This window comes from Nymphaea colorata, chromosome 9 (genome assembly GCF_008831285.2).
Source record: "Nymphaea colorata isolate Beijing-Zhang1983 chromosome 9, ASM883128v2, whole genome shotgun sequence".
NCBI classification, from domain to species: domain Eukaryota; kingdom Viridiplantae; phylum Streptophyta; class Magnoliopsida; order Nymphaeales; family Nymphaeaceae; genus Nymphaea; species Nymphaea colorata.
This window is the reverse complement of record NC_045146.1, coordinates 12966625-12976833: the sequence shown is the minus strand read 5'-3', so window position 1 is coordinate 12976833 and position 10209 is coordinate 12966625. Positions and strand designations below refer to the sequence as shown.

Genomic DNA, 10209 nt, shown 5'->3' with positions numbered 1-10209 from the left:
CTCTTTTTTAGTACCGACATAATCATCACTAGGATCACACTCTCTTTGGAGACCGACAATCATCAAGACTAGCCAGAGGGGGCATGTACCATTCATCGCAGGTGTTTATGATATGAAACATATTAGTGTGTCCCGATCTCAATTCAATTCAGTTTGAGATCCTTTTACTATATGAAATGATTTTCTTTTCCCTCCACAAACTTGAAGTGATTCAACACATTGACCGACTTTTGAATCAGTTCAAAATTAAGAAGATGAAATGTTTGCAGCCATATGAATGCATTTCCTTTTTCGGTTTTTTCTTACCAAACTAGGAAGACAACAGGTTTGCGACCATACGCATACGTTTCTTTTTCCACCATTTTTCTTTTTCCACCACAAACTTGGACAATTACATCCTGACAAAGAATTTTACTTCAGCATCAGATTCTCAAATGCAAACCGTGTCATCGTATTGGTACCAAGTTACAAAATTTTCATCCTCATGTGGAATATGACCCGCTTGGCCTTCACAAGTGTATGACTCTTATCATAGTTTCACACTCTTCAACAAAATATACTGAATGTATCAGGTTTGGATTAGCCAAAACATGAAGAGATTAGATTAAGGCAGCAACGATGGCCAAGCGCCGCGTGATCTTCAGGCTGCAGCTGCATGCGTAGCTGTTGGTCTTCAGAAAGACATGAAGGGCAGAAAAAACAGAGGTACTTAGCCACCACAGATATGTAATAAAATATTTAAATTCACCGTTTCAGAACAAGTTTGGAGGATCGGTGAATAAGATAAAGCAGGTCAGAGTCAAGGCAGAAAGACACGGACGAGGAAGGAGGGGTGCATTACCTGATCACTTCCTTCACTTCCCTGATTCTGCGGAGACATTCTCTGGCCTTGTCTATGGCCGCATCAGCACCATCCATCCACCCATCGCCGCCATCGTCGCCACCACCACTGCTGCTGCATTCACAAGCCCGTCCCTCGATGGCGCTCAACTCAGCGCCCATTTCCCTACCAACATCAATAGACTTGCTCTTTCTCGCGATTCTGTAGGAGGACGATTCTGTCAAGCAAAGATGTTAAATTTTTTGTGACAGTGGTTAAAAGTACTGGGACTTTCCCCATTGATTCTTGCCTTGTCGAACGATAGAAAGCCTCTTCAAAAGAGACAAAATGTAAATTAGGTAGCATCACATTGATTCACTTTGAGATGACGAACTCATTTTACTTGTGTTTTAAAAAGAGGAGGTCAGGCCGATGACGTCGTAACATCATAGAAAAAGAGAGAGAGAGGCCCACCTGCTGTACAAGCAGAGGCACATGAAATGGAGTCGACGTCCGCAGGGCGACTGCAGGAGGACGGCGGCCACAGGAGGAGGAAAGATTGAGCCTCGGAGAGGAGAGAAGCGAGCTCGTGCTTGAGGGAGCCGAAGTGATGTGGGTGGTGGGACTCCAGAATGCGCAGCTCCTCATGCGCTCTCTCTGCCACCCAGGCGTAGTCCGACGGCGTCCACACCTCGAACGCCATTTCCTTGGTAGCAGCCGTGCTTCCCGACCACGCCTCCGGCGTCCTCCTCCACCGCCAGCAACGGGAAAGGCCACAAAGCCGAAGTGATGGGCACTACAGGAAATGCCGCAGCTTAATCGTACGTGACTACTCATTTTATTGCGCATGTTTTGACGTGCCACTTAATTACTGAAATACCCTTCAACGACTCTGCCTTCCTGAAGCAAACCGACTCCTGTTCTCTGCCGTTGCATCCGAGTTTATGTGGATTTACTCCCACTTGGACAATTTATCTCTGGTTTGAAGGTGAAAACAGTCCGGACTAGATTTTGAGTTCAACAGAAAACGAGATGAAGTAAGCAATCATACATTTGGTTGTAAAATTTCATTCCCATTTGTTTAAAGGGAATAAGCACCCGGATTTTTCTTCCTTTCCAAATAAAAACTTTTAGATTAATTGCACCCCGAACAAAGTAAAATTTCTTTTACGTGGAGTAAGCTGCCCAAGTTTTGGTGAAACGCATAATAACTGGGACTGGGAGGGGTAGTTTAGCCATAATAAACTTTTGAAAACCGAGAGAGCGAGATTTCCAAAGGCAGCCGCCGTCTCTCTCTCGCGCTCTGAGCGCCTTCTGCTCTGGTGGAAACGGCATCACCTGCATTGAATGCGCCACGCCGTGCACCTCTCTCTCTCTCGATGAGATTCTCGCCGAGCCAATGTTTGGAACCTTGGTTCGGCTCGGTCTTTGCGAGCTCGATCCATGCAAATGTTTGGAACCTTGGTTCTGCATTACTTGCTAGTTCTTGGTCCTCCTCAGCTCAGCTACGGTCCCCTATGGTTTCGAGTCTTCTTTGGTTACGAATTTGATTCCCCATGTTTTTGGCAGGTTGAGATCCGACGACCCATTTGCACGCTAATTTCGGTAGTATAACAAAAACATGGTTAAGATTGAGATTCTCTTTCAACCATCTTTTTATATGTGATTTAAGCCATTAAATGTATTCAATTTTTGATCTTCTTTTTATTAGCCCTTCAATGGTTTGTTTTCCACAGAACCTTTTATTATCGGTCGTGCTCGGTGTTGGCTTGCAAGATGGGCGGCAGCAGAAGAAGAACAGACAAAAGACAAAAATACGATGAAACAAGAAAGGAAAACAGAAGGCGTGCTTGGTGGCCGACCCATGGCAAGAGGCAAATGGTGGCTTTTAAGGGAGCATATTGCGCCTGAAGGGTCCGGTTCCCTCGACAGTACTCCTGGTTTTTCGTTAAAGATGAGCTCGCCAAAGATTTAACTTGATTTTAGCTTAAAATAGGAAAAGGAAAACAAGGTTATAAAAGCCTCAAGAGCACTTGAGGAAAAAGAACCATTGAACGAGAAGTCTAGAGTAAGCTTCACCTGCAATCCGGCGCACGCCTTGTACAATAAGATCCGCCATCATGAAAATGTAGTATTTGGTTCTTAAATGGGAGCATAGACATAGCACCCTCCACAGATTGCTAAATGAAAGCATGGCTGGCGCAGATGAATGGCTCCACACACACGCTTGGTAAGAGAGAACCAGAAATTTCGCGATTAAAATATCTCAGGCTTCGTAATTGCTGTTCTCATTTTTCATGTCTACAGTGGTTTCACAACGTAGCCGCCATGAGTTGAATCTTTCAGTCCCTCTCCTTTGCTTCGCATTATGTTAAACAAGGCAACATGTGCATCGAATACTTCACCATAACTCCTTTCTCGGATAACCACATGCATCTTTTATTGTGTTTCAAGGAACGATTTTAGTGATACCCAAATTTTTTAGGCAGAGGACGCCATCATGCAGTTTCATGTTGTAGCTCCAGGATAATAAGAAAGAGGAGAAATAAACAAGGTTGTATTATTGATGAGAGAGTGATGGCGGTAGTGAGAAGAAAATGGACACGGTTGGTGAGGAATGAAGTTCTCCCAGGAGAGCCACCCCCATGAATTTTTAGCAAGTCGTTTTCATGGTCGGTCTCAATAGGGCAACACTACTTGATAAATTCATCGATCAACAACAGGTGAACATGACTCTTGAATAGCATAAAATGTTTTAAATTTTTTTCCGAATTTCAACTATCATATCTATCACTATGCTTCCAGAAATTCAAGATTAGAAATGGAAAAAAAAAATTCAGATGAACAAGAGCGGACAATTCGGCTACTCAACTTCAGCAAGATAATCATCAATTTCGGATGGTTTCAGGACTCTGCACAACATATTCACAGAATATGATCAGTGAAAATTTCAATCACATTGCACTTTTTCAGATGGAAACTTATGCCAACAACAAATACCTGAATTGTCGATCTTCACCAATTATACCAATCTCAATATTTTTACCAGAGATTTGGCCCTCGAACCTACATAGGTTAAAAAAAACGAAGAGGTAAATACACTACAGTAAAATCTGAAGATATTTGTACAGCATGATTTCTCAAAATGCGTACCCTTCTTTTAGTGTTAGTATTGCTGTGTGGACCGCATCATCCAGCTCCATGTCATCCGTGTACCTGTTAGAACGAACAATATAAGAACTTTAATTTATTCGGAAAAAAGAAAACCAAAAGTGAATTTTTAGCACACAAAATAGCACCAGAAGAAGTAGACAGAACATCGAAAAAGAAAACACAGAATTTTGATCCGGTAATAAAAATGGCCACAAAAGGAAGAAAAAATTATTACCGCCACATCACATTATGGTTTTTTTTGCATAATCAGGATTGCTTAGGGCTAAAGAAAAGGTTAATGATGTTCAAAGAGAAACTATCTAAAATGATGAGATAGATGTCAAAATTTATTCTATAACTCATGAATGCCTCCGATTCTCAAGATAACAATTCTCACTTGATTGCTGGTTTATCTTTAACCCACGAATGCCTTGTTTCCTTGTCTAATAAAATAAACACCGAAAGCACACAGACAAGTTACACTCTCCAGAAAGTGTGCCAGGTTCTTTATAACTATAAAAGCATAATAAGCCAGTGTATCATTCCAATTTTATCGGATGTCTCCTAAGAGACAAAGCAAAACAAATCAGTGGGTAAGCAAATGATTGTGCCAAAGAACTCCCAATATGGGCATGTAATGCCGTGTGAGGTTAGAAAAGATCAACAACTGAATTACTGCAAAGGCAGGCATGCAGAAGGACAAATGATCCAGCACTAAAAGTGTAGCTCTTGTGAACAAGATGACGTATTCATAATGATTCTTTATAATCCCATCAGTATGGATGCTTGTATGCAGGGAAAGGCAGAGTTAGGACTCCTCTAAATTTGCAAGTGCACCAGGAAAGCATATGGACCTTTATTTAATTTGCAAAAAATAAAGCAAAACACAATTTCAATTACCAAACCACCTTAGTGATATTCAAGCAACTAACCAAATTGAACTGCCCTCATGGATTTGACTTAAAAATCCTTTCATATCTCTGATTGTGAGACTGGCCCAATATATCTTCCATTATGTTTCCATTTAAAGAATCATTATCAACCTTTGGAAACAAAGTAAATGCAAAAAATCAGCTACCTTTTCTCAAGAAAAGTCTTCGCATTTGAGACATTTTTCCCCATGGCTGATGCCTTCCAGGAGAAATACGAACCTGAAGGATCCACCTATAAAAAAAAAAGGGAACTTGAGCATGCCATTTATCAAAGTATGAAAGGTTGAGAGCTAAAAAAAAGTCAAAAAGCATCTATGGTACATCAAGTTTAAACAAATAATGCTTATATATAGACCAAAATTAATGTTGACAGAGAGAACAAGATAGAAATTTGAATTAGACATCAAAAGCACCATAAAATAATCACAATAACAACGGAATAATCACAATAATAACGGCTCAAAGAATAAGTTAGCTAATAAAAGTCCTGCTACAGTGAGAATTCATGCATAAGTAATAGTTATGGAATGAATCAGATGCTAAGCTGCAAACCTGATAAAGCTGTGGGCCATTGTCATCATATCCAGCAACAAGCAATGAAACTCCAAATGGCCTCACACCGCTGCAATCAGTCATGATGCAATCAAATGGCTAAATTAGTAGAAGTGCATGACTCCACAAGTTACAAGCTAATTACCCAGACTGAGTAAATTCCTGCATGACAGCTGCAGTTTCCCGCACAAGTTGTGTAACTGGAATAGGCTCCTAAAACATTAGATGAAATACTCATTAGTGCTTTTTCTCAAAAAACACGTTTGAATTAGAAAAAAAACAGTATATACTCTATACACTCGATTAATATAATTATATTGTGCAAGCAGCAGAAAAGAAAAATCCTTACAAGAAAAATGTTAAAAATCAAAATTGTTACCTTATAGAGTCTGTAATATTGTTGTGCTTGCTTCCTGCTTTTCCGAACTAAAACTCTAAAATCAGGACCCATCCCACTGTAAGTACAGAAGAAACAGACTTTTGTGAGAATATTATCAACCACAACTGCACATAAAGAAGAAAAGAAACTATTTCCCCTGTTGTAATCCTAGAGGTTCGTAGTTTTCAGTTGATACAAGAGATAATGAACTTTGGGTATCAAGGATACAGCGCAAAATTATGTAAAAGTATGTGTTCCTCATATTTCTTTCTCTCTTAGGGAACATTAAGGAACTAAGAAACAGAGCAAGAATAAAAAGTATAAAGGGACACCTGCATAACATAACTAGCAAATCAGACAAATGAGAGGCCTCCATCTCTTCACAGTGATCTAAAGCACAGTTATTTCTTGGGCATGTATTTATCTGTGTGTATACAATATATATCATTCAATCATTGCATTAGAAGTAAATAAAATATACCGTGAGAACTGATTCAGTATTTATCTTACGATTTACCTGTCTCAAGTGCATCACGTGATACTCCTTTGTAGTTCATAGCATTCTATCATATTCAGACTATTAGCAAAATTTGGACTGCTTTAACTGAAGTTTTAAGATAAATAAATAAATAAGGTTTTTAATCCCAAACCATGTTCAAAAGGAATTCCAGAAAGGAATTAACCTTTAGTATCACAGTTCACATGCATGCTGTCACCTAGTTCATTTTTTACCATGGTGGACTTGTCAACATTCAACAGGATTCTATAAACCTTCAGCATCATAGTAAGCATGCATCTTGTCACCTCACTTATGTTTGCCATGATGACCTCGCAAGAAATGTTCTGCACCCAAAGTTCCTCATACACTAACTAACTAATAATGAAAGTCATCTACAAACTAAGTTACACAAGGGAGCAGAACACACATGAAAGGGACTGCTGAGAATGTTAAAAGCATCCGACTCATAAAGTTGTATAAAAAAATTACCTGTAGACAACTCCAATATTTTCTGTCAAAAGCTGAATTTTTTGCACCTGACAGAATGAAGTTTAAAATCAGAAAACATATAGAATCTATATAGGAGGTGCTAGGTACTTTAAGTTGCATTTCATAAATCTAACCATATAGATGGATGTGAAATGTCTAAAATATAAGAACAAACATAATATGAAAATCACCAATATCTACATTTGATTTTCTGAGCCAAGAAAGCTAAGACTGTCAATTTCTAAAACCTTAAAATAAATTATTTATACATCTTTTCATGATTCTTTTCTCAGTCCTATAAATTTTGAACATTTTGATCCACCTACATTGTTGGATTTGTAAAAACACAGCACTCACGGTGCTTGAAATCTAGGAGACCCAGAAGGGAAAACAAAAACCGAAGGCATGATATACATCTGCCAAGTGTCTCATATCAGCACCTTACTTGTCAAAAGCTTGACCATTTGATTGACAAGTCCGACTAGTTGCTTGAGTTGGTTATCAATTGACCTGTGTTCCAGAGCAATCACTAGTTGGTCATAGTCAAGTTGTCAGTTTAGTTGTTGGCCAGCTGACTACTTCCTCGCCTATATATATATATATATATATGTGCATTCTTTGTGTGTGTGTGTGTGTGTATGTGCATTTGTATTTATTTTCTTTTAAATATATGTATTTATTTATAATCAATCGTCCTGGACCAGCTAGTCCTGACTAACCTTTTAGGGTCTTGAACCAATTGTGTCAGCTTGATTTGACAACTTAAACCATAGAATATAACCATGCCCCACACTAGAGGATGTGCCACTGACATGCCCAAACCAAAAAGTGAATCTGACTACGGAAGATGCATACTCGAAGATCATAGAGAACCTTGCATGCTAAAAGAAGTAAAACTCAATCATTTAATTTGTATTTGTCTTAGGGAAACTGGTTCTGGAATGATGTGATGAAATAATCTTCACAAGAACAGTATGTAGATTCTTACAGAAGACTCGTCAACAAGAATGGAGGGTAGTTTCTTCTCAGTGGCAATGACAACCCCATTGGCAGCTGCAAGAAAAGCATAAAATCTTCTTATACCGTTCATCTAACAATGTGAAAAGACAATAATTGAAAAGTAAAACAACAAATACAATATCCGTTTTCCAGAATCCAAACTATTGAATGAGAGCAAACAAACATGAAACCAACTGCTCGAGGAGAAGCTCAGATTGCCATGTAACTAAAATAGTTATGCAGCCTTTATGTTCATTTTACCACGTGACCACACTATCCTCGAGAAACCATGGTGGCACACACTATTTTTTTGCAGCTAACTTTAAGACTGACTAGGCAAAAAAATTACATGTAAGTTTTTGCAGGTACTCTTCCAACTCCAGTGTGCCTACACATACTCTTCCAAATATGTTTTGTCTTGCCTATAGGATTTTCCAACTCTTTTTTATTGAATATTCCACCATAATGTTCCTTCATGTCCCTAAAAAATATTCTCGAGCGCCTAAAAAGCTCATGCTTCACATGCCATATTCTATCATGGGTAAATGTTTCTTCCTTTTTACTCAGCAAGGCGAGATGTGCTTATTTCATCCATGCACATTTTTTCATTGATTTCTCATGTATGACCCTTAGAAAAGAGTAGAATGTTAGACTTATTCCCAACAACTTGCACAAAAAAATGGGAAAAAGTTGCACTGCTTTCTAATGAGTAGTGTTTCTGAGTTTATAACATCTAATTCCTGCATATTAGAGCACACATCAAAGAACCAACTGCTTTGGAAGATCAAGATTCATGATTCGTATTGATTCTCATGACACTATCGCTGGCATGATCCTATGTCCTCAACATAAAAGATATGTTCACTACATTCAGATTTCCCTTTGACCATAAAATGCAGATTTCTCCACTCGAAAGTCACAATTATTGCTTTTAGACGCCAGCAGCAACTATTTCAGGTGCTTCTATCATACACACTTAAAACCTAAGTTGCAAGCTCCTTTTAGAAGCCAATCATTTGCTTTAATTCCATATGTTCTAGGAGATGCCACAACCAGGCAAAAATTCCAGAAATAAAAATAATTAAGAATAACAGACGGCTCGAACGTGTCACTGTGAACTTCAGGAACTAGACTACATTCAGCAGTAAGCTGTGCTACCACCGTTTCTCAATTTTTAGTCCGCAGGCGCCCGCAAAGTTGTACTGTAAATTTTAAAGTGTGTTCCATTTCGATGGAAAAACCTATGAACCCTATAACTTTGCCTCAAGTTAAAAGTAAGCAAGAAATACGCCCAAAACAACTAGCACCAACCGACCGACCGAACCCATGCCCGCTTCAAATTGGTCCACAGACATTCACTGGTTCATGAAACAAACCATCAATCGCTGAATAAGATCAACCAAAACTTCCATATGGACCTTATCTAACCACTGAACAAAAAATTTTACTACTCATAAACAACAAGCCCCAAAATAAAGTGAGTCAATTAACAAACAAGAGCAAAGAACAAAACATAAAAGGGATTTCACACCTTTGATCCCAAGAGAAGTCTGGCCAGATCCGACAGCCATCAGAGCATGCTCGATCTGCACTAGCTTCCCCGACGGGCTACGGCAAGATGAACGAGAACAAGTTAAGAGCAAAGCTCCACGTGCACAAACAGGTACTGGAGAAGATCAAGGGTCATTACTTTTAGGGTTGTGTATTCTACGCACCTGAACGTGGTCAGAGAAAACGAGTACTGGCTGTCACCCATTGCGATTCTGCAGAAACTGAGCGATGAGCAAGATGCGAAGACGAATCTGAGAGAGGAAGACAGACACCCGAGGGATGGACGCCGGAGTTTCAATCTGGCCGGCAGAAATGGGAATTAGAAGGTTTACGCTTCTATAATTTGTAGACCAAACGCCCCTTGTTCTGCAAGAACTTGCGAATCGCCCCCGGCCTCGGGTCAAGGTTCACTCCCTGGACCCGTAGGCGAATCGGCACTCGCAGCCAATGATTAAAATCCGCTCCTGATATATACTCTTCCAAAACCACCACAAAAAGTCATTTATAAACCCAGAAAATGTGATTTTTGTAAACCCAGAAAATGTAAATAAGATAAAAATGAAAATTCCAAAAGAGCTGCATAGAAAAGATTGAAATGAATTCCAAAACGCCAATGTTAATAATCTTAATAATAATCAAATTCGGGTGGCGAAAATTTTGCCAACCTTTATAAACACTTTTGTATAACAGGTCCTCTTTGGTAGCAATGAACTCCAATTCCCTCAAACACTGGTGTTTCTGTAATTTCCTGCAAAACTAAGGGTGCATGATTATAAGGCTGGACAATTGTGAATCCGACTTTCTTCGGGCGCAAGAAATGCGGAAAAAGTGCCAT

General features: G+C 39.3%; 3 protein-coding genes across 4 annotated transcripts in view; all 3 read right to left on the bottom strand.

The window, feature by feature from the left end:
- LOC116261361 (uncharacterized) overlaps positions 1 to 2285 on the bottom strand; it is a 90034-nt gene extending 87749 nt beyond the window's left edge. Inside the window, exon 1 of the mRNA XM_050079724.1 lies at positions 2281 to 2285. The gene's annotated coding sequence lies outside the window, so the exon portion shown is untranslated. The remainder of the gene's footprint in view (positions 1 to 2280) is intronic.
- LOC126410406 (uncharacterized) lies at positions 168 to 1790 on the bottom strand. Of its 2 annotated transcripts, none has more exons than XM_050079727.1 (3): positions 1295 to 1790; positions 842 to 1058; positions 168 to 671 (listed from the first exon to the last, which is right to left on the bottom strand). In XM_050079727.1, the coding sequence occupies exons 1-3, from the start codon at positions 1521 to 1523 to the stop codon at positions 641 to 643; spliced, it is 477 nt and encodes a 158-aa protein (XP_049935684.1). In that variant the 5' UTR covers positions 1524 to 1790; the 3' UTR covers positions 168 to 640. The 2 variants fall into 2 exon arrangements, with proteins under 2 accessions (XP_049935684.1, XP_049935683.1); XM_050079726.1 differs by having other exon boundaries at positions 168 to 651.
- Positions 2286 to 3544: 1259 nt separating the features above from the next.
- On the bottom strand, positions 3545 to 9820 carry LOC116261109 (proteasome subunit alpha type-2). Its single transcript, XM_031639723.2, has 11 exons — positions 9539 to 9820; positions 9355 to 9431; positions 7813 to 7877; positions 6825 to 6871; positions 5837 to 5912; positions 5603 to 5670; positions 5458 to 5527; positions 5052 to 5137; positions 3974 to 4036; positions 3821 to 3886; positions 3545 to 3732 (listed from the first exon to the last, which is right to left on the bottom strand). The coding sequence occupies exons 1-11, from the start codon at positions 9577 to 9579 to the stop codon at positions 3684 to 3686; spliced, it is 708 nt and encodes a 235-aa protein (XP_031495583.1). The 5' UTR covers positions 9580 to 9820; the 3' UTR covers positions 3545 to 3683.
- Between the last annotated feature and the right edge of the window lie 389 nt (positions 9821 to 10209).